The 24,374-nt window shown below is 46.8% G+C and overlaps 1 protein-coding gene across 3 annotated transcripts in view; it reads left to right on the plus strand.

Annotated features, from left to right (window-relative positions):
• LOC144782789 (inverted formin-2-like) overlaps window positions 1-24,374 on the plus strand; it is a 410,221-nt gene that overhangs the window by 383,208 nt on the left and 2,639 nt on the right. For all 3 annotated transcript variants that reach the window (XM_078662079.1, XM_078662081.1, XM_078662080.1), the window contains one exon: window positions 1,679-1,781. In XM_078662079.1, coding sequence (XP_078518205.1) covers window positions 1,679-1,781 — 103 coding nt within the window. The remainder of the gene's footprint in view (window positions 1-1,678; window positions 1,782-24,374) is intronic.

The following is a 24,374-nucleotide window of genomic DNA, read 5'->3' on the forward strand; positions in this document are numbered from 1 at the left end:
GTTGATTGTCCTTCGATGGAGTTTCAATATCATGGCCATGCACTGCTTTGAGGCTGGTGCTATCTTCAGACTACCACAACTTCAGGCATAGATACTAAAGGTATGTGTTCAAGGCGTTTTTGTCTGATCTTCCACATGACGCTTTCAAGGGGGTCCTGCAATTTTTTCCTTCATGGCTAGGGAGACTGGGGCATGACAGCCACTGGCTGCTCTTCAGGGAATTAACTCTGTACAGCTGAACGTTGGTTACCATGTATCAGTTGAAAATCAGAAGTCCTTAGAAATATGCAACAGGAGATTGAGACCATGAACAGGCACAGATTCCCTGGCAGTAATCTTAGTCCTACATGTTCCATGAAGTGAAAATCTCTTACCTGGTCAATGAGATTTGTGATCCTAAAAGCCTATTCAGTCAAGTGGCCCAAAGTTTGCATTGCATGGCGTTAGTTTCATATATGAAGCCCTAAAATTACCATTATCCTTTTTTTGGGATAATAAATATATAACGCATGCAAAGTACATTTTATGAGCAAATTCTATTAAATACAAAATAATTACATTTCGACAGTGCCTGATAGAATTTATAGTGAAGTAAAAGTATAAAAGAATATGTATATTCCGTGTAAGACTCAGCACATTTCCACCCAGTTAAAATCCTATATAAATGACCAATAGAAACTATCCATGCACATACCTTGCAGCCAGTACTGTGTAATTGTCAGCAATATATCTGTGGCTCACACCTTCAAATATATTTTAGAGAGTCTTCTAGGCACAGTAAAAAGGCATAACTCATAGGCTCAATACCGGTTTGTCCTGTTTTATGTGAGAACAGCCATAGCGGACCTTCCATTCAGTACACAGTATTCCGCTCAGCAAGTAAGTGGGTTGCCTTTTCCTTACACAGGGAGGAATAATTCAAGATTATCCAACATGAATCACACCGAGCCGTTTCTTTCCGTTGAGTGGAAATCTATCACGCTGACATTTCAAGAACTTAAATGCCTTGTCCGCCCTATTTTATTTTATAACAAGAGAATTTTGCGATTGGCACCAACACTCTCACCAGTAAGTTGCCTTGCCAAAACAGCTCAAATCAGCTTGAGCAAGCGACATTTCCTGATGGTGAATCTGTCTGCAGAAACGATTGATTGGTCAGCATAGGCTATGACGGGCCACATGCTGTTTCACTCAATGATTTGTCTGCCTGAGATAGTTGAAATATTGAGTAACCCCACAGGAAAAATATCTTTCCAGAAGGAAATGAAAAGGAGGTCATGACCGATCCCAAGGGCAGTCGAGCTCCTTTCATTAGCATTTTGAAATTCAGTTGATATTTATTTCTCTAACAAAAGTAGCTTTTGATTAATTTTGTAAGAGTTTCCTAAATAATAATCAATTGTATACCCTTTCTATTCATGCTAAGAGCAAGGTACATTTGTGATCCTCCTCTTTAGAAACTGGAGTTTTGATTGATGCGGAGTTATAGTTTTATTAGCAGGGCCTTGTACTTCACAATGTTGCATTGCTTAATCATGAAGTAATGTGCAATTGTTAAAGAGTTATCAACCGTTGCACACTTAAACATTCTTTTTCATAGAAACTGTTGTTTGAATCCCTTTTTACTTCTGCATCTTCATCTCCATGTATCCATGCTCTCTACAAATTGTACTTGTAGGACAACAAAGACCGGCTGGCTCAAGCTGTAAAGGCAGAGAAGAGGAAGAAGCAAGCCACAGAGGATGAGGCTAAAAGGCAAAAACGGCATTCTGGAAAGATCAGTAAGTTTTAAGCTATATTTTAAATTACCCCTCCAGTATGCTACAAGTTTGGCAGAGAGTGCAGCTCAATGTTCTGGTTGATTGATGGTGTTACTGATGCCCCGGTTCTTGCATCATTCCGGCACTACGCTAAAGATATGACTTTTCATGAGCCCATGGAATGTTGGGTCAATTGGAAATTTCTGATCAGTATGTCCAAGTAAGGCTCAGGACAATTCATGGAATTAACAACTTGGAGTTGTTATAGGCATCTAGATGCAATTGTTCAATCAATGCTGGTGAAGGTGTCCTCTGCAAACAAACAGCCACAGGGACCTGAAATGTTGTAAGCTGTAATTCAGGAAGATTGGCCCCAAAACTATGTGCACTTTATAAGTTCTATCCTAATCCCATTAGTATTTAGTCGTAAATTAAATGTATCCCCAGTAACAAGCAGCACTCTGCTGTTTCTTTAGACATTAGAATGAGGCATGGAGTATAACGCTATAGAAGGTTCTATCTGCAGTGTCCCATTACAATAACTCATATATCTCATATGCATTCTGTTAGAAATGGGGTCTCTAGTTGGCAATAGGTTGCACCTTTCTTCAAATAGGGGCCCTTCCTTCTAGTTGGGATAAGGGGATACACTCCCCTTGGCTTGACACCAAGCAGTCAGGCTTCTCTCAGAGGCAGTGTGTACAGCAGTAGCACATAAAGAACAGTAATACAGTGAAAACACTAGAAAAGGATACCACACCAGTTTTAGAAAAATAACTAATATTTATCTGTGCAAACCAGACCAAAACAATAAAAGACCAACATATAGTAATTAAAAATCGGTTCTTTGCAATGCAGTTCTTTGAAGTCATTACATCCATCTGGGGCTACTGTGGTGTTGAAAATTGCTGAATCCAACAGTTCCAGCTGACCGCGCAGGTGGGGGCTGGCTTTAGTGTCAGCAGACTCGTAAACAGTGCCTTTGGTTCCGGCCGACCGCGTTGGTGCAGGCCAGTCATGGTAACTGTCGCGGTTGCGATGTGAAGCAGTGTCAGTGAGATCATGGTTGTGGTGCAGAGTGAGGCGGTGCTCGTCGCAGTGCTGACAAGTCACGCTGCAGGCAACAGTGTGGTTGATGGGAGCTGGCATCAGTCAGCCCAGACTGGTGTGGGACGGGCGGTGCGTTGTGTAACTTAAGAGTGGTGTCCCCAAACCACGGTGTGGTCACATGTGTCACGGTCAGCAAGCAGTGATGTCAGTGAGAGCACAGAGTGAAGTGAGGCAATGTGTAGTGCAGTGCTCACAGGTCACGGAGCAAGCAGCGGCTCTGTCGTCATTGCTGTTAAGACCAGGGTTGCGGTGCGAGATGCAGCGGTGCCCTCTGTGGTGCCTTCAGGACACGGAACCAGTGACTGAGTCAGCTGCTTTCCCCCCTCTGTGGCAACTGAAACCACAGTTCAGAGGCAGTACCCAGAGGTCGGTGAAGTCTTTGCGGTCCTGAGACTTCAGAACAGGAGGCAAGCTCTACTTCAAGCCCTTGGAGATACTTTGACTCATGCATTATAACTTTTTGTAAAATGCAAACTCATTGTTCATTAAATAGGTTGCCTGCCCCGCGCCCGTCCTGATGAAGACCCCGACGCAAGGATAGAACTAACACCTGCAATTATTAGAGGGTCGAAACGTCGACAGCTTTTATGTTTATTCAGCTTCACCCCATGATTTGGTCATTTATTGTGATATGTGGAGCATGATTATTGCGAAATGATTTATTGAACCTACGGTCTTTTGTTGTATCTATGTTTGGACTTTGATACGTAGTACAGTGAGGCCGTTTGGCCGGTTTTTATATTGTCACTGTCCTATACCCACACCACCTTGCACTATACCACTTCCCTCCCTTCCAGGGGCACTATAACTATTTTGTGATTTTGTATTTAAACTGATGATAATTAGCATACACCCACATTGTGAATAAACAACAATGCAGGCTAATTGAGTTTTCTTATTATTATTTCATTGTCTGAATTTGTTACTCATTGCTGGGACCCCTTTCCTCAGTACTTGCGTTACCCAGGTCCCAGTGACTTCGTTTGGGTGAACCCTTTTCTATCCCTTGGAGATACTCGGCAACATGTTTGAGAAAGTCCAGTCCTTTCACTGCCCAAGACCGAAGCAGCAACTGCAAGCCAACCCAGCAAACCAACAACACAGCGAAGGGGCAGTACGCCTCCTGCCAGTTCTTCAAGCTCTTCCTTTTGGCAGGTTCCTTGATACAAGCAAGTACTATGAAATATTTTATCTCCTTGAGACTTCCAACAGGAGGCACGCTCTACTTCAAACCCTCGAAGTAAACTCTAACAGCAGGATGAGGAAAGTTTAATCTAGTACTTTCCCTGCCCATGACAGAAGAAGCAAGCAGCAGGCCAACACAGCAAAGCATGCAGCAAAGTGGCAGTTCCTTCAGACAGCTTTTCCAGCCCTTGTTCCTGGCAGGTTCCTTAGTTTGGCAGTAATGTAAAGTTCTGGGTCCCAATATTCAACCTTGTGCAAGGGAGACGGGCCTATTCAGGTGCAAGGGAAATCAATCAATCAATCAATCATAACACTTGTATAGCGCACTACTCACCCGGAAGGGTCTCAAGGCGCTTGGGGGGGGGGGGGGGTCCGTTACTGCTCGAACAGCCAGGTCTTGAGTTGTCTCCTGAAGGCGAGATGGTCCTGGGTCAGCCGAAGGTGGGTGGGGAGGGAGTTCCAGGTCTTGGCCGCCAGGGAGGAGAAGGATCTGCCTCCGGCGGTGGATCTTCAGATGCGTGGTACGGCGGCGAGGGCGAGGCTGGTGGATCGTAGCTGGCGGGTGGGCGTGTAGAATGTCAGGCGGTCGTTGAGGTACTTGGGGCCCAGGTCGTGGAGAGACTTGTGTGCGTGGGTGAAGAGCCTGAACGTGATCCTCTTGTTGACGGGGAGCCAGTGCAGGTCCCTCAGGTGGCCAGAGATGTGGCTGCGTCGGGGGATGTCCAGGATGAGTCGGGCGGAGGCGTTCTGGATGCGTTGGAGTCTTTTCTGTAGCTTGGCTGTGGTTCCGGCGTAGAGGGTGTTTCCGTAGTCCAGTCGGCTGGTGACGAGTGCCTGGGTGACCGTCTTCCTGGTTTCGGTCGGAATCCATCGGAAGATCTTGCGGAGCATGCGAAGGGTGTGGAAGCATGATGAGGAGACGGCGTTGACTTGTCTGGTCATCGAGAGGGAGGAGTCCAGGATGAAGCCCAGGTTGCGTGCGTGGTCCGTAGGTTTGGGTGCGCTGCCCAGGGTGGGGGGCCACCAGGAGTCGTCCCAGGCGGAGGGTGATGGTCCCAGGATGAGGACTTCCATCTTGTCAGAGTTCAGTTTCAGGCGGCTGTTCTTCATCCACTCGGCGACGTCTTTCATCCCTTCGTGTAGGCTGGTTCTAGCGGTGTTGGGGTCTCTGGTGAGGGAGAGGATCAGCTGGGTGTCGTCGGCGTAGGTGAGGATGTTGAGGTTGTGTTGGCGTGCGATGGTTGCAAGAGGTCTCATGTAGACGTTGAAGAGGGTGGGGCTGAGTGATGATCCTTGCGGAACGCCGCAGATGACTTCGGTGGCCTCGGATCTGAACGGGTGGAGGCGGACTCTCTGGGTTCTTCCGGCGAGGAAAGAGATGATCCACTCCAGTGCCTTCTCTTGGATGCCGATGTTGTTGAGGCGTTGAACTAGGGTGCGGTGGCAGACTGTGTCAAACGCTGCAGAGAGGTCCAGGAGGATGAGTGCCGCTGTTTCCTCGTTGTCGAGCAGGGCTCGGATGTCATCGGTGGCTGCGATGAGGGCGGTCTCGGTGCTGTGGTTGGCTCTGAAACTGGACTGCGAGGGGTCGAGGGATCCGTTCGTCTCGAGGAAGGTGGCAAGCTGTCTATTGACGATATTCTCGATGACTTTGGCAGGAAAAGGGAGGAGCAAGATGGGGCGGAAGTTCTTGAGGTCGGTGGGGTCCGCTGTTGGTTTCTTCAGTAGGGCGCTGATCTCGGCCTGCTTCCAGCTCTCCGGGAAGGTGGCGGTGTCGAAGGAGGTGTTGATGATGTTCCGGAGTTGGGGTGCGATGGTGGAGTCCGCCTTGTTGAAGACGTGGTGGGGGCAGGGGTCGGTTGGAGATCCGGAGTGGATGGTGTTCATCGTGCGGGCTGTGTCTTCGGTGGTCACCATGGTCCAGGTGCGGAGGGTGGCGGTGGGGGGCGTTGGTTCTCCGGTTGGGTGCGTGGATGGTGCGCCGAAGCTGTTGTGGATGTCGGCGATCTTGCGGTGGAAGAACGAGGCGAGAGAGTTGCAGAGATCTTGAGATGGAGAGATGTCGTTGTTGCCGGTGCTGGGGTTGGAGAACTCCCTGACAATGCTGAAGAGTTCCTTGCTGTTGTGGGTGTTGTTGTCCAGTCGTTCCTTCAGTGATTTCTCCTTGGTGGTGCGGATAAGCTGGTGGTGCTTGCGGGTGGCGTGTGTGAGGGCGGTCATGTTGTCAGTGGTCTGGTCGAGGAGCTAGGCTTTCTCGAGGGTGCGGCAGGTCTTCTTGGAGTCCTTGAGTTCGTCGGTGAACCAGGAGGCCTTCTTGCTTCTGGGTCTGCTGGAAGGGTTCTTCAGTGGTGCGAGGTCGTCGGCGCAGGCGGTCAACCACTGCGTGAAGTTGCGGGCTGCTTCGTTGGGGTCCGTTGTGCTGGCGGGTGGGTTCTGGCTGAGGGAGGTGGTGAGCTGGTCGGCGGTGATCTTGCTCCAGCTCCTGTGAGGAACCTGTTGCGGGTGGTGGTGGGTCATGGTTCTTCTGAAGCTGAAGTGGACGCAGCTGTGGTCGGTCCAATGGAGTCCGGTGGAGTGGCTGAAGGTGATGTGCTTGCTGGATGAGAAGACGGGATCAAGCGTGTGGCCGGCGTAGTGGGTGGGGGTGTTGACTAGTTGCTTGAGTCCGAGGTTGTCCAGCAGGGCGGCGGTGTTGCGGTCCTTGTTGTTCTCCTCCTACCACTCTGTGGAGAAGTGTGGCTCAATGGTTAGAGCGGCAGACCCTGATGCAGAGGTCAGGCCCGGACCAGGGTTCAATTCCCGCCTCGGCTGGTCTTGGGCTCAATTTTCCCCAGACCTGATAATTCTCGCCTCGGTGCCTATTCTAATCATGGGTCCCACTCTGCAACTCTGGGCAATAGCTTGCTTAATCTCCACAACGGCCCCAACAGCGCTAGGATGCCTGGCTTCACCTTGGGGGTGCCCAGGAGTGGGCACTTCACAGGGAAAGGCCAGTAAGGGTTCCACAGCGGTATGTGTACAGCGCCTTGAGACACCTTCGGGGGTGATTCGTGCGCTATATAAGCACTACATTTTACTCTAAATCCAAACCATGCCTATTTCGGTGCTAGTGAAACACCTCCCACTACTCTGAATGCAGCCCAGGTCTATTCAGCCCAACCTTGACTCATCCAGGAAAGGCAGGATACACCTTGACCACCCCTCCCCCCATGGCTGTCTACAGTCCTTGCCACTCCAAAGCCAAATATTCCATCCAAAAACTGGCAGAGGCACATAGGATGGCTAAGAAAGGAAATACCCACTTTCTATAGGTGGTATTTTTTAACAAACAATATAAGAATCCTCTTTTTTTATATTCGGAGTTCAGGCATACTACCCTCCAACTGTCTATTTTGTCCCAATGGAAAGGTATACTTATATGATGATATAAATAAACTCCCATTCTATCCTATAGGACAGATAACCTTTCCACAGTCAAAAACAAAATACACTGTATTTCACTATGAGGACATGTCCCACACATCAGTACATGTTCTACTTTCACATACACTGCACCCTCTCCACAGGGGTAACTTGGGCCTACCTTAGGGGTGACTCACATGTAATAAATGGAAAGCTTAGGGCTTTGCATGTGGGTGTACTTTCCAAGCCAACATGGGAGTCACAACTGCGCACAGACCCAGCAGTGGCAGGTCTGAGATCCCTTTGAAGGGCTCCTTATTTATGGTGGCACAATTAGTGCTGCTGGCCCACTAGCAGCATTTGATTTACCGGCCCGGGGCGCACACAGTGTACTATACTAGGGACTTAGTAGTAAATCAAATAACCCAAACATGGAAGCACTAATCCATTTACAAAATTTACCAGGAGAGCGCCTTGAGACCCTCACGGGTGAGTAGCTCGCTTTATAGGCCCCCTGATTGATTGATTGATATGCACTTTAGCACTAAATAGCAGTGGTAAAGTACCCAGAGTCCTAAAATCAACATAAACAGGGTCAAAAACAGGAGGCCAAAAAGTTTTGGGGTAAACCCAGTGAAAAAGCCAAGTCTAACACATCCCTAGAGCAAAAATTTATTTGCTACTGTAAGCCCCCCTTAGTGGGCTAAGATAGGCAGGTACGTATCAGCAACATGTTTATTTCTCCTTGAGAAATTCCAAGTTACAAGCAAAGTGAAGGTTGTTATCTGATGTCTCTTGTTAATCCTTTGTTGATAGCCTACCCTTCTACAATGTTATGTATGGGAGTCTCTTCCTTCTCCTCGAACTGACTAACTTGCATGAGCTGTGCCGGTGGGGTGACCTTTACAAGATACAGCCCCCCACATTAAATACCTGTTGTAAAAATATTTTGCCTTGTTTTACTTCAACACATACTAAATTCAAAAAGGGATCTGGGGGTACATTACTCAAGTACAACTTGAGCACATTGGGCTTAGTCAACTGATTTTTGCATTCCAGAGGAAGTCAGTATTGCAGAAAAAGGTTGTGAATGCTTGTGCAATACCTACCATTTCATGGGCGTATGTTTTGTGCCTCTACAATGTTAATGGCAGTATAAAAGAGGGGATAAACATGCCTGTGTAAGAGACATGGATTGAGGAAAAGAGCCCTCTAGGAATCTATTAATCCAGCTTAATTAGGTGTCACATCGTTAGTGCCGTCACCAGACAGTGCTTTGTACAAAAAAGGCAATGGAGAGGCCAGAAATTGGTTACAGAGGAGTGCTGTTGAACTGCATGCAGTTATGGGGGGGTGTCTAATAAGACACAAACTTGTTAGGTTATGTCCCAGGTCACTGTGTATTCTGCTCAATTTATGGTAGATTTGGCATTAGAACCAGGCTTTCCCCAGAGAATGGCATGATGGGTTTAAGGAGTACCAAATAAGTAAGTCAGAAGAACTTAATGCATTTCCCAAACCAATTTAGAGAAATCAATGAAATGTAATAATCATATGGCAAAAGCATACCAGGAGAACACAAAGCATTGAATTGCAATTTCAGGCTGGAGGGTGGTTTAGCCATGTGCGTTACACCGGTTATAAGCTTTCCATATGCTCTTTTTTCTGGAAGTCAAATGGTGAGACCCTTGACTGAGGATTTGCTGTACTCTAGCTGCAACTGAAACCTTCAGTTTTGGCCCAAGGGCACCAAGTAGAACAAGCCTGATTTTTCTAGGCTATTGAGGGTGCATAAACCACTGGGATAAGTGTATCTGCTCACACTGGTTCCTAAGAAAGTTAACACATAAAATGCAGACAGCAGAAGATGGAATCCGTGAGCAGGCACTGCCTCTTTTCCACTTGTTCTTTCTAAAATTCATGCTTTAAATCAAAAATCCTGAGTTGTATGTAGGCTCATTAGTCCCCAAATAGACTTCTAGGGTCTGATCTCTTTCCGACCAGGGATCTCAGTGTGGTGCTATGCTATCTGAAGAATACATCCATCCTCTCTGGAAGAACCAGCTGGACACTTTAACCTTTTGAGTCCCTGAGTCAATGCAAGTTGTGGGCCAGTTAGATGGCAAAATACACATTCGGCTTTTCACAGACAGTACTTGCTGCTTCTGACCACTGTAGGAGTGAAATAAACCACTACCAATCAAAGATGACCAGGAGTGTTTTACTGAGCTGTTTTTATCCAGTTTTCTATAATAATTGGTGGCATTCCCTTGGTAAATATCTGCAATTTTCTTGTGACTAAATATCCCACTTATATAGCACTTCCTGCCTCACTTATATATAAATTTTACCAGAAGCCTCTGTTCAAATGGTAGAAGTTGGCTTTCCTCTTTGCAGTTTCTAGTCACCCTCCTAGGTCTAGGCCTAAGGAAATTAGCAACCACACGCTCACAGTGATCTCTCATTTATTGAATTCCTCTTGAATAGCTCTTTACAACATGCATTGTGGGGATTCCTAGCATCTTCAATCCATGCAGTGTTTCCGGATCCCCCTTTGTTACAGAGCTCTACAATGTCTCTATCCATTACTTAAAGGTTTATTCATATTTGGAAAAGAAGGAAGATGCAAATACTCCAGGTACAATGCAAGGCTACAAATCGGCATGGTCTCTCTGGTATTTAAGATCAAACTCAAATCCCACTTCATTATCTATTGCTTCCATAGCAAATATTTAGGACATCAAACGTAATCAGGTAAGCCCTACACAACAGTCAACATCCACAGTTCAGGCTTTTCATAGCATCATAAACGCATTGACGAGAAACCGGTTGGCAAACATCCATTCATTTGTAAACTTCTTTGTGTCATTGTGTTCAATAAACCTTTTCCAAAATACATTAGTCAGTGGGATGTTAATCGAGTATAAAGGCTGTTTACTGTTTGGTCTGACAATCCGTATGCGCCATGATGACACTAATCAGCAAATGTAACAATATTATGCATAAAAGCATTTTAAGAGTTTACTCCAACAGGAGTTCATGTTTACAAATCAAGGTGAATACAAACAATGACAACTTCAATGGAGTATCCTGCTTGCCTGGATCACCCAAGACTATAGGGGAGATGTCCGAAATATTTCCAGGATTGTTTAGGTCCTCTACAAATGTATTCAACCCACTTATTGGTTTCAGTAATAAATCCTCATTCTTCTGTTATCCTCAGCCCCTGTAGTCAGATGGGTGCAATCAGTGATGGCACACACAGGTGATCTCGTGTCTACCTGCTGGGACCCTTCCTCTAAGAGTTATGGCAACACAGTTTGGACAGGAACCAGACTTGAAGTCATTAAAGTAGCTAATTGCTCAGCAGCAGCCACCTTCAAAAGTTTCTCCTACAATACAATTGATCATGTGTATTTATCAGTGGTTCATTTGCCTTAATCATGATGTGAGCCTCCAGCCTTTACCTAAAATGCAGATTTTCAAAGAATATTTGTTGAGAAGTCCTAATTTTATTAAAGCCATGGAGGAAAGTATTATCCTACCTTGGTGTAATGAAATGTGAATATATTTGTTATTCCCTCCATTTGATTTTGGATACCGTTTTTGTTAACATTACAGTTCCACTATCAACAGTTTCCCAATTGCCTCATTGTTTCTAGAGAACTGGGAGGATGGATATTGGTCTTCTTTCTCAGTTCTGTCTGCATTTTATTTGTGTTATACTCTGTTATCTAGAAGATGAACACGTTTTAAGCAGAAAGAAAGAGGAAGTGATGGAGGCTTTAAGCTCTATTTATCGACTTTTAATTAAACAAATGTTTGCAGTCCAGCAACTAGATGCAACTTGGTATTCTAGTTTTTGCATACTGGTTATTTTTATTGATGGCTGGCAGCTAGAAAAATACATCCCTAAGAGATTAATACTCAACTCCACGTCTTTAATAAAATAAGGGTGTTTCCAGCAATTTCTCTCAGAAAATCCACATTTTACCCTGTGAAAGTGGTACAGAGTGCACATGTTTTGGTACTGAATTTCAATTCATGCTACACTAAATCTCAAAAGTGGAGGGAATACTCAAAAAGTGCTCTTTCTTACACTTGTGAAGAAGCTTGGCCTTTTGAGGTGGCTGAAGTGCCCCACAAGAATGAGTGAAGTCTGTAACTGAAACCAAATTCACAAATGCTGTTTAAGACTCTCTCTAGGGAAATTGTGGGAAATTGGGGTATTAGTTGAGATGGGTGTAAGTCAGCCTCAAATATTCACAATCCTCGTCCAGGTGAACAACAAAAGTCACTAAATTAACCTATGCTTAATCCTCCGATAGCTTGGCACACAAGCAGTCCGGCTCAACTTAGAGGGAATGTATAAAGTATATATGTAGTGCTCAAACTGTAATATAGTCACAACACAGGAACCATTCAGAACAAAAAAAAATCCAATCACTAGAAGCGGAGTAATGAGTTTTTAGAATTTAAGGTAAAAATAGTGCCAAAAGGTGGGAAGTGCCAACTGCTGGTGACTGGCCACACTGGACCAGGACACAAAGTCAAAAGTTCATGCTGACCGCAATGCAGGTGTATTTTGCCATATCAAAATGGCAGTTTAAAGCTACTCAAAGACAGGCTGCGGTGCCCGGCTTTGAGACCGATTTTACTGAGATACTTTAGTGGATGGCACAAGGAGTGCTGTACGGTGCAGTTTCAGGCCCTGGATACATGTAGTACCATATTCTAGCAATTGAAAATGCAATTTTTTTGAAGAGGGTGCACAAGCACTATCTCTGGAAAGCAGGGGTAAAGTGCACAAAGTGCCTGGCCCAGCGCAAAAGGTGTTGAACGCTAAAATCTGGGGGAATACCATGCAACAGATGGTACTTTCCAATACGGATCAAAAATTTCAACTGCTGTCCTTTGGTTCCTGCTGCACTTCTCTGATGTATGCATGAATTTGTATAGTTGGCATTCACACTGGGATGATATTTTGTAAATCTGGTACACTGCCCTGAACTGCACTGGATGCGTTCAGTGGCCAAGCGCACACAACCGTGGCTGTTTCCTGTTTTTAACTCTGGTCCTGATGATCTTGCACAATCTGTCTGCCTTACTCAAGTGTATTCCCCCTCCCTTCCACTTCAAAGAATTAGAAAGCTACCTTCTATCCTGACATCTCCCATACGCCTCTTTAAGTTCTTCCACTAAACTAAAATAACTCTAGCATTATGTTGCCCTAATCCTCATGTGGTTTTGCCCATCACCTGCATCCTTGAATGCAGTGCCTTTGGCTTTCCCTGCTCCACAGAAGGGAGAAGGGAGTGTGCTCAGAAGCTTCTTTCAGTATGATAGAATTGCTGCCAAACAAAGTAGAGTGCCCATGTCGATGATTCACATTGACATGTGAGGGCCTGTCACAGGGTGGTGTGGGAGAGAAAACTGGTGAAAGGTTGCAATTCTGCACTTTTCTATGGCCTGCTTAGACTTGGAAGAGGTGAGAGAAGATGGTGATGGTGGAGATGGTGGGCCAGCGCCTGCCATTCCACGACTTCTCTCTCGTCTGTGGTGCGCAACATAAGATGGAGGAAGACTAGATGGGGACATGCCACTGTTTACCTCGAGGGGAGCACTGTTGCATCATGGCAGTGAACACTTGTTTTGGTTTCTCAGTCATTAAATCTTAAAGATGAATAATGAGGTAGTGATGGAGAAAAGGGTTCTTTCGGGATGTCTGAGTGTAGAACAATATCAGTAAATTGCAATGGGTTATTGATGGTGCTTCTTCTTTTCTGAACAAACGGTGTATTGAGTGACCCATGACAAAAGTACGTTGGTTTACACAGATAGCATTTCTGATTACCAGTGTTGCCTGATGTGATAACAGGACTCCTTTCATCCTTCCCTTTCATCTTTCTTCCTTATTTCAGTTTTTACTTTTTTTCTTTACATCTTTCCATTTTTCTATTTTCTTTTTGCCTTTCTTTCCTTTTCTGGTTTCATTCTTTGTTCTCATCTTCCATTTTCTTTTATGCCTCCGATCCTTCTTTCCTCACTTTTCCTCTTTCCTTTCTGACTCTCTCTCCTCCTTTCATACCCTGTCTTTCTTGCCCTCTTTCTTTCTTGCCGTATTACATTTTTTTCTTGCCTCTCATCTGTCCTTCTTTATTCTTTTTTGCCATCTTGCTTGCTTTCTTGATTTTTTTCCTCTTTTGTGTTTTCTCTTTTGTTTTCTTTCTCTTTTGTGCTTTCCTTATTGCGTTTCAATTTTCTGTGGGCTTCCTTTCTTTTTGCCTTCTTTCCTTGTTCCTTTCCATCTCTCTATTTTCGCCTGCCTTTCTCACCTCCATCCTTTTCTGCCTGTTTGCTTGCTTGCCTTCTTCCTCAAGGGCAAGAGGCAGGCAAACAATGCCAGACCGACTGTATTTTTAGATCTGTTAGACAAGACCTTTTCATTTTACTAAACGTATGTGTAACACAGTAGCTTATAGAAGTTTTCAGCCAGACTTCATTCATAAATCTGTGACTGTGCCATTCGCATTTTTCTTCAACCCACTCCAGCATGCATCAAGGGGCAATGTGTTGGCCCACTTTAGCCAATGACTGACTTCACTGAGTTATGGTATGTTGCCCTTCTTTCACAAGGAGCACATCCACACACAAAGTAGCTCCCTTCATTGCCAGGGAGTACTATGGTAATGTATACTTTTTTAGACCCACATTTTTTTTAGCCTTTACCCATTAAAAATTTTTTTTTTTTTATATTTGATGAGGGCCCAGGTTCACGAAAAATAAAGTTTTTGTAAAAACAGTAGGAAAGCAAGAATAGTCAAAAGGTTGGCCGATTGACCTTGCCCATGCTTGTTGGAACTATGGAGCCACCACGGCTGGGACCAGATTACATTTCCAAGGTCAAATGGCTCGATGGAAACCCATCTGGTGAAGTCACGTGAGGGGATTTTTTTCAAAACCATTGATTTAAGAGTAGGGAGGAAAGAACAAAAGAAGGATCCTCATAGCCACCCCTTATCTTTCTCCTAGCCGTAGAGCCTTTCTCATCAGTGATACAGGCATTCAACAAGATAGAAGATTAAACAAGCAATGTGGTCAAGTGAAATTTTTCCTATATGCACAACATTCTACTCTTCAAACCAGAAACCTAGGTAAATTACCTATATACAAATCATTTTCTATTCTCCCTAGACACAAAATAAGGGGACATAGTGTAAGGCGCTAACCTTTTTGCGTGTGATTACTAGAGCCAGACTTGGCACACAAGATCATAGATATCGTGGGATTATGAGTAGCACAAGGCCTGGAAAGGATGTTAGACTGCATTCTGAACCCCTGATCTGAGACAGAATGACATGATATGCTGGACTCACCATTTCGTAACTTTGTGAAGCAGGATTCGGATTGTAAAGAGTAACCATAGCGCCCAAAGACCACTGTTTTCACTGTGCCCCCTCTCCTGGCATATAAATCCGATTTAGGGACGTCAAATCATAAATATTGAGTGGTAAGCATCCGAGACTGATGCCCCAGAGACCACATGCACTCACTACATTGGGTGGTTTACAGATGCTGCACATGCACACTCATTACTCCGCTCATAATCTGCCCTGTTAGATATGCTGCAATACCCAGAACCACACCTGTCGGAAATGAACTGCACTGAATAACATGCAAGGGCTAGCCTCTTTATATGTTCACATCCCCACCCAGCACTCTAATAAGAGATGCTGTTATTGAACCGAAGAACACGAGCCAAATGTTGGGAATTTATTCCTACATATAAACATCCCCACTTATTTGGAACAATGCAAACATCAGAATAGGTGATACAAAAATGCATTTCAAACAATTGGAAACCATATATTGCTCTAATTCAATAATTGTTTGAGGAAAATGTACTCCAATATTATGATTCTATACATGCTGAATTTGCTTGGGTGACCGGTTTCATTGGCAGTATCGCTAATTAGCACACTGCTTACAAGGATGATTAAAAGACTGCATGTGGCAATATGGCACCCCACAAACCTGAAGTATATCACTACTAAGGGCTCATATTGGGGAGTAGTGACAGGACTATACAGTCTGTCCACTGGACATTGCTTTCTAGAAATAGGTCCCATAAGACTCCAGAATGTTTTGTTGATCGTCACTAGTGTGGCTTGGCAGGGCCTCGGGACAAGAGGCCGCAGCAGCGCTGGAATGAAGATACAATACAGCCAGGTTAGATGCTATGGCCCGAAGACCCCCGAGCAGTCTCCTGCCGTTTATTTATCTCCTCGGGTCGAGCCCGCCTAGAGGGGTGTAGGCATGCATGTATGTATGCTACAGTGTAGTGGAGAGCAAGGATGACTCTCTACATCCCCCCTTTCTTTTAGTGACTGACAATCCCGTTCTTCAGGTTCACAGGGAGGTACACACAAAGTCTTTCAGTCTTTGGCTCGGCACAGGTTTCGGCTGGAGACCATATTTCTGGAGCTGACCACTGCTTCTGAGGCCGTTTTCAGGGTTGACCTAGTCACCACATCCGGATTGAGCCTGCCAGTATCGGGAACGACCTAATCACTCCCTGTTTGCGAGCTCCTCGGCGGCGAGACCACCAGCCCTCGCAGGCCGGGTGGGGTGATAATTGGGGGTATCGTCTGGATCTCCCGACTCTTCTTGGCCAGAGTTCTCACAATAAATCCTCTTGAAGCTGGACACATTCCTTGTGACAAACTGTGACCCTCACTGGGTGGTGATCATGGTTCCTTGTATCTTCACAACGGTCCACCCTTCTGGCTCGAAGGGTGTCCTGAACTTCCAGCCAGGGTGTATGTCCTTTACCACCACGCAGTCCCCCACCTTCAGCTGTGGCTCTCTTGCCCTGCGGCCTTCACTCGCTTTCTGGTTAGTCGTTCTTCTCACTTGGACGGCCCGTCCCGTTCTGGGGCCTACCATGTTGGATCTGTCGGATGCTATCTTGCTGGAGCCTTTTGAAGAGCAAATGTGAGTGGGCACACTTGCTTGTGCTGTGTGGCGTCTGCCTGTAGGCATCCAGCCGCGGGCCGTGGAGGGAGTTACGGTGGGGCAGGGAGGCGGGGGGGGGGGAGGGGCAGGGTGGAGGGTGCTAAAAACAGGCATATGGATCATTGCAGGTAAGTACACAATTTAATAAAACGAAATTCGTAGCGCGCACTGCATGCTGTGCGCGCTACGAATTTCGTTTTATTAATTAAATTGTGTACTTACCTGCAATGATCCATATGCCTGTTTTTAGCACCCTCCACCCTGCCCCTCCCCCTCCCTGCCCCACCGTAACTCCCTCCACGGCCCGTGGCTGTAGGCATCAAGGAATTGGTCAAGTGCCGACTCTGGATCTTTCCCTTGGTCCACAGTAATGCGCGGGGCCCGGTTGAGAAGTCGCAAGAGACCTTCCTCCTCCCCATTGGCTTGGGGCCACAGAGGGGTGATCTTCCTGTGGTGGATTGCTTTTCTCTCCAAGTATTCTTGAACTTACCGGCCTTGCAACGGGTGCCCATTGTCTGAAAGAATTTCATCCAGTGAACCCATGAGTGCAAATGTCTTGTCAAGTACTCTCCTGACATACGTGAATGCTGTTGACGCTAATACTTCCATGACTCGAAACTTTGAGAAGGAGTCAACCATGACCAACATGGTGCACCCATCTGGGAAGCTTTTGAAGTAGAGGCTGTCCTTGGCATATGGGGTTTCACAGGGCTCTTCAGTGATTACCGACGCCAGCACTGGTTCTCCTCCAGTGTTGGTGGAAGCGTCACATTGTCTCATTGTCTTCCACCACGGAGTCCATAGCTGGGAACCATACCTTGTTCCGTAGTCTGGCCTTCATATTAGCCATCCCTTGGTGTCCGACGTGCGCCAGCTGGAGCATCCGGCATTGCAGTCTCTTTGGAATTACAATGAGGTGTCCCCTAAGAACAACTCCTTGTTCCCCTACACTCAGTTCGTAGCGCACCTGACAGATCTGCTGCTGAGCGTGTCTGTCTTCTGTCCGAAGCGCCTGAGTCCCATTCAGGAAGTGGGCCCTCCATTACTCAGCAGGGTGGATTTCACTCTGATCAGTGCCTTGTTTTTATCCATCGCTTGGCCAATCTCTGCTAGCGACATGGCGATGGGGCATGCATCTTGAGAGACCATACTCACAAATACTTATGTGTATGCTACATCTGCCGGTGAACTTCGAGGGACCAGGGACTCTGGGTGTCTTGAGAGATAGTCAGCTGGGTTGTGTGCCCCAGGACGGAAGACAACTTTGAAATTGTACGCCTGTAGCTGTACGGCCCATCTCTATCCTCGGAGGTGCCAGTCGTGACGAGCCTGCAAAGAGCGGTAGCAGTGGCTTGTGGTCAGTTGCCACTTGAAATTCTTGTCCGTAAAAGTACAGGTTAAAGTGATGACATGCCCATTTTATTGCCAGCGCCTCCCTTTTGACCTGGGCATCCCTTGTCTCAGTGTCAGATAACGCCCTGCTGGCATACGCCACTGGCCTCCACATGTCTTGAGCATGTTCCTGAAGGAGGACTGCTCCAAGGCTCACTGGGCTAGCATCAACAATCAACTCAGTGCGGCGCCCTGGGTGAAAGTAGGCCATCACCGTTTGTTCATTAGTGCAGCCTTGATGTTGTTGGATGCAGTGTTGGCAGCCACGGTCCATTCCCACTTGTGGTCACTGCGGGTGAGGGTGCAAAGTGGCTCTGACAAGGAGGCCAGATTCGGAATGAATCTGCCACCGTATGTGGCCATGCCAAGAAAACTGCAAACTTCTGTGAGGGTCTTTGGAGTGCTGGCTGCTCTTATGGCCACGGCCTTCTTGGGATCCACCTGTAGTCCTTCCCTGGTGAAGACGTACCCAAAGAAGTCGACCGACTCCTGTTAGAATGAACACTTCGCTTTGTGGAGGGTCTGGCCGCAGTCTGCGAGTCGTCTGAGGGTGGCCTGGAGAGGAGTGTGATGTTCTTCCAGGGTGGTCGAGAACAACAAGTTGTCGTCAATCAGGTTGATGACACCCTGCAGGCCCAACAGTGCTTCCCTAATGGCATTCTGGAAGACTTTGGCTGCCGACGACCCTCCCCCCCGAAACTCAGTCTCTTGTACCTCCTGAGGCCAACATGAGTTAAGAACGTGTTAATGTATCTACTCTCGGGTTCTAGCTCCAACTGGTGGTATACCGCATTTTGGTCCAGTTTAGAAATCCCCTTGGCACTGTTCAAATCCACCACAATGTCATCCATGGTAGGCGTGAGGTGGCGTTCCCTCTTGACCGCCAAGTTCAGGAGCCTCATGTCCACACAGAGCCAATGGCTCCGGGCTGCTTTGGCTTGGGAGCTACAACCAGCGGGGACACCCACGGGGTTGAGCCGGACACCTTCTCGATGACATCGAGATCTTCTAGCTTCTTCAGCTCTTCTTCCACCTGCGGGCGGAGATTGAACAGCACTCTCCGGTGCCTCAGGGGGGGTAAGCCTCACTGTGGTGTCTATGTGGAGCTTGAACAGTTTCCCCTTTAGCTTGTCGAGTCTAGTGAACAGTGCCGGGAACTCCCTCAAGATGTCTTCAGTTTGGGAGTTGTGGACCTGGTTTACAAAAAAAACAGGCCTAGGTCTTCTGCCGTGTGGCAGCTGTATAGCTGCCCCTCCGTGACGTGGAACCGAGCTACTGTGATATGCTTCCCGCTGGCGATCTTGGCCTCGATGACTCCTCAGAGGTAGTGGGTCTGTTCCTCCATAGGTGTAAATTCCAGCCTTGGTGGGTGCGAGAGGGGGTCGTGGCGACAGACGGCCATACTGCTCCGAGTCCATGACATTAACCGAAGAGCCTGTGTCAATGAGCGCCCGGACCGCCGACCCTTCTACTAGGATAGAGCACATCGGTGGTGGCCTCCGGTGGATGTCTGACCTGCTGACAAACGACATGACAAACACACCATCATCGTCTTTAAGGGCGAGGCAGAGCTCCCTTGGTGGGTCTTTGTCATGCAGCCGTGAGTCTTCGAGCGACACCTGGCGCAGGCGTTGGGACATTCCTCGTGACCTTTGAGGGGCATACAGAGATCGGCTACTTCGACACACCCTTCCGAAGTGGTTCATCTTCTCGCAGTGGGAGCACATCTTCCCACTTACTCTGCACACTCCTGTCGCCGGGTGGTCTTCTCTGCAGTTGCCTCATGGTCCTCCGGTCATCGTCCTCTGTGCCTGGTGAGACATGATGGGGAGCCTTTAGATCGCCTCTACCCTTTCCTCTTTGATACGCGTATACCTGGACACGGGCGGCGCTGCCGCGGTCTTGTGCAGACCAGCCTCCATTTCACCAGCCCGGACGTCCGACAGTTCATGAGACCATGCCAGGATGAGGATCTCGTCCAGTGAAATCCCTGGATATCAAAGGATCAGCTTCCGCAGCAGTGTTGAGCGGCACCCCTGGATGACATGGCCGCGTATCTCCTCCCTTTGTTCTTGGAAGGCGCACGTGCTGGCCAGCCCGCACAGACACGCGTAGAACATGTTCACGGATTCAGTGTCTGACTGCGATGCCTGTCTGAACTTGAACCACTCTAAGTCAGGGTTAAGTTGAGTGTCAAAATGCCTGTTGAGCGCGGCGACTGCCGCCTCATAGTAGTCATCTTTGCCTATGTTGGGTAGAGTTTCAAAAAGATCGTAGATCTCTGTGCCTCCATAATGGATAAGTAGCGACCGTTTCACGGTACTGTCGGTCTCCCTCATGCCCCTAAAATAGTGATTCAACCATCCTATCCACGCCTTCCACCATGGGGCTGCCATGGTGGGGTCCGCTGTTTTGCTGAATGGTGGCAGTGGGGAGACAACTGTGTGGCTGTGACCTCGAGGTGGTGCGTTGGCACCTGCGTTTGGGTTGTCCACTGCGGCCTGCTGGCCGGCATCGCCTGCTGGGTCCGGATAGCTCCTGGCGCTGGTGCGATTTTGATCAGGTGCGGTGGTGCGGTCCTGGCAATAGGGTCCTGTGGAAAAAAAGGCTAAACACTGGCGCGGGGCCAAGTGGAAATAGCTGGCATTCGGGGCTTGTCCTCCTAGGCGGTGGCTCTGTCCCCCAATGTGCACTGTGGTTGGTGATGCCCTTCTTGTCAGTGTGGAGAACACAGAGGGATGGCTTGGTTTTTGTGGCATGCTCAGCTGTTCTCCCTCCCCAGCATGTGAGTTGACTTGAAGGGCTGTTATGGCTGCCTGGGGCCTGCTGGCCTGACAATGCTCCTGGGCCTCTTTGATGACGTTGGGCTACAGTGCAGATCAGGAGCCGATGGCTGGGGGAGGCACCGGCCACAGTGAGATCCTCATACTCTTCCCCTAGTCAGTGCAAAATGCTTGCAATACCGCCGTGTGCCAATGTGGGGTAATTCGCCCGGCCTCGCACTCACTGGTGGCGTCTTTGGTGTCTCAAGCGCACCGCCAGATTGAGCACGCACCCGCTGCTCTGGGGAGGCGTGCGAGCATGTGCAGGGTGCGCCAACAGGAGTTGCGACGTGCAGGCAGTAGTGTGGCACACAGGGAGGCCGACCTAGGCCACAGGCAGCAGCGCGCTTGTGCGCTGGCAGGAGTCTCACAGCGGTGATAACAGAGCGCCGCGGGTGGGCTCTGTGAGCTCCCCACAGGGTGAAGTTGAGGAGGCGGTTTACGGGTCGGTCGTGACCGGCCTCGTTGCCAATGTGGTGTGGCAGGGCCTTGGGACAAGAGGCTGCAGCAGCGCTGGAATGAAGACACGACACAGCCAGGTTAGATGCTATGGCCGGAAGACCCCGAGCGGTCTCCTGTCGTCTATTTATCCCCTCGGGTCGAACCCACCCCGAGGGGTGTATGCATGCGTGTATGTATGCTACAGTGTAGTGGAGAGCCCGGATGACTCTCTACAACTAGGTAAACAATACACTAAAACAAACTGGCCAGCCATTAGGCCAGCCATTATTGCACGACACCCATGACTGGTGCAACAGAGATCAGACTGAAATTCATATTTCATAGTCCTACAAATGGTACTGGCCTCTCTCCAAATTGAACAAAGCATAATTACTACTAATTTAATCCAGGTCACGAAGCAAAGCAAGATGCAATCTAATACCATTTTTTTTAATTAGTTTTTATTGATTTCTTCAGATAATGAAGTATAGCATGAGAATCCGTTACATATAAAGTATGTAATTGGCATTGTCGTGGTTCAAAAGGCTCTGTAACCCATTCAGGTAAGTGCGTAGCTGGGGCACATACAGAAGCAAAGTATTTTTCACAAGATGTACGAATCTCAAGGAAAGCAATCGTAAAACGGCTCATAAGTTTCAGAAGTCACATTTGGAAAGATCTTTCACTCTTAGCACAAACACTGGTGCTGAGACCCGGCGAAGGAACTACCATCAGAATCAACTAGTCCTATCGCTCGGAGTGTGGTTAATCAGATACATTTGCAGTGGGGCCTAAATATGTTTAGTCTGAATCACTTAGGCAGGCAGTAACATGTTAAAATTGTCTGACAAGATCTTGCAATGTTAAGTCCTTACTACCTTAATAGTAGGTTAATGGCCTCTGTGCATTTCCACTCGCCTTTTAGCCAAGAGCAAAGCTTGTGCTGTATATTTACTAACTGATGTAGGTACACTACCAATTAAAGCTACGAGTGGATAATGATCCTGAGTGATATCAATTATTCTGTTGAGTTAAGACATCACACCATTATTTATTTACAGTGGGACATTCCACGATAATGGTAGAAAGTCCGCCATTTTCTTCTGCAGGAGTATAAAAAATGTTGGTACATATTTGAGCTGTATGGATCTTTGCCTGCTGCTTACTGAGACCTATCTTATGGATACACATCGGGTCTACAATTGTTTTAGTTAATTCGTAACCTATTTCTGACTGACACCTTAAGCAAGATTTCGACAGTGGCTGAGGTGAAACTCCAGGTCAAAGAATACACACCAGAAATTGCTTTGTTCTAGCGGATTTAATTAGTTATTTTGGTGGTAGAAAGGGTATAAGCTCTGTAGGAAAATCCAGGATCAAGGACCCTAACGCAAGAAGGACCCTTTAATAAGGAAATACATCTAATTCTGTCAGAGTTTGACCTTGGTCTGGAAATTGTTCCAGTGATGTAAATTTATTTTCAATGATCAAACCACCAATCTTTGTAACCCAACATCTCTCTAATTGAGTATTTGCCCCTTTTCAAGACATATCCGTAGCAATACACAGATAGTGACCTTGATACTCTGCAGTCTCGTTCTACTCACAGCAGTGGATTCGGTAATGTCGTTATTAAAATATATATATATATAAAAGTAGTTTTTTTTAGAACAGTACAATCAAATCTAGGAACTGTCTACTCACTCCAAGCCTCTGCAATACTGTAAACCTACATTTACAGTCCAAAATCCTTCTTGGTGTCCAGAAAAATGTGCTGTTGCCAGTATGTCATGGTCAATTTGAGATACTGCATCAAAGGGATTTCTGAGATTTATAGCTTTTAATCTACAGGTAATAAAGCCAGATTGCCTAGGTAGGGCAAGTCTGGGTATAAGGAGGACAATATGGTTAGTTGATTTTCACTGAGATTTTTGTGTTGCTGATCAACATTGACAGAGGCCAGTACAAGGAGCAAAATCTGACAGCCTGTCTGGGTTTGAGTTAATATAGCACTTTGTGTGCTACGATAAGATGGCAGGCCCTCTCTAACACCATAATACATGTGAAATGAGCTTCCCCTAGGCAGACCTGTTGCAGGTCTGGTAGATGGGCAATGTCTAATCTGGATAACTCATCTATGACTCCATCAGTGCTGCTGGTCTTCTACATTACTTGTAACCTGATTGGCGTGGTGAACAACAGACCTAAATAGATTGCAACATTTCTGGCTGTGGAATGCTATGCATACTGTGCTACAGGTGGTTTCAGACGGTACCTGCCATTTGCAAATGGATGATGGAACAGATACAAATTGTCTCTTATAAATCGGCAACTTATAAAATCGAGGATCAGCTGAACATTTTGGACTAAAAATGGCGACAATTTCTAAGTGACGCACGGTCACCCACTATGACTTAGAATAGAATTATATTAACCCCTGCAACAACTTGCAGCTCCTTTGTATATTATCGGGATCCTCCTCTTCTATGAATCTGTGTCAATTAACTTGGAATACTCTAGGAAGACATAATTGTACTACCTGACCCTGCTTCCTCAAAATTGGGATGTTAAGAAAACATGTATCTTATCCACAGACAGTTGACCGAGAACTATGGCCCTGATTGTGAGCGGTGGATTCTCACACAGAGAGATATCTCCATGTGGAATACTGCCACCAGCTGCTATGTGTCTCTAGGCCCAGAATTATTGGAGGCTGCAAAATCCGGATCAAATAATTTCAGCCCAAGAGAACTGGACCTCACTTTGCTGCTGCAGGCTATGGCAGTAGCAGCACAGCCCTGCCTCCTCATGGAGGAAGTGACCTGTTTAGGGCCACCCAGGTCACTAATGACCCCCTCTCAGCCTTCCATATCAAATGAAGAGTCAGTCAGACAGAGAATACGAACCAATAGCTATTTATTAATAAATACTCCGAGTGGACCCCGGTCTGCCCAGTCGCTAGGAGTGCTGCAGAGAGGACTAAAATTGACAAGCATAAAGGTACATTATATACATTTCGTAACTGGGCTAAAACACGCCCTCAGTGGAATTTTCCAAGCAGGTGCAGCTAAACAGTGAAATACAGAAAAAAACTGATTCAGCGGTCCTATCTTACACAAAATATCATAGGCCAAGGTCGTTCCATCCATAGCATGCCACCGGACAAGGGGGAGAAGGCGTCTATCTAGTGAGAAAGCTATATGCTAATATGAACGGTATGGTTATTACTAAAACAGGACACAAATAA

The sequence above is a fragment of the Lissotriton helveticus genome, chromosome 9 (genome assembly GCF_964261635.1).
Source record: "Lissotriton helveticus chromosome 9, aLisHel1.1, whole genome shotgun sequence".
In the NCBI taxonomy this organism is placed as follows: domain Eukaryota; kingdom Metazoa; phylum Chordata; class Amphibia; order Caudata; family Salamandridae; genus Lissotriton; species Lissotriton helveticus.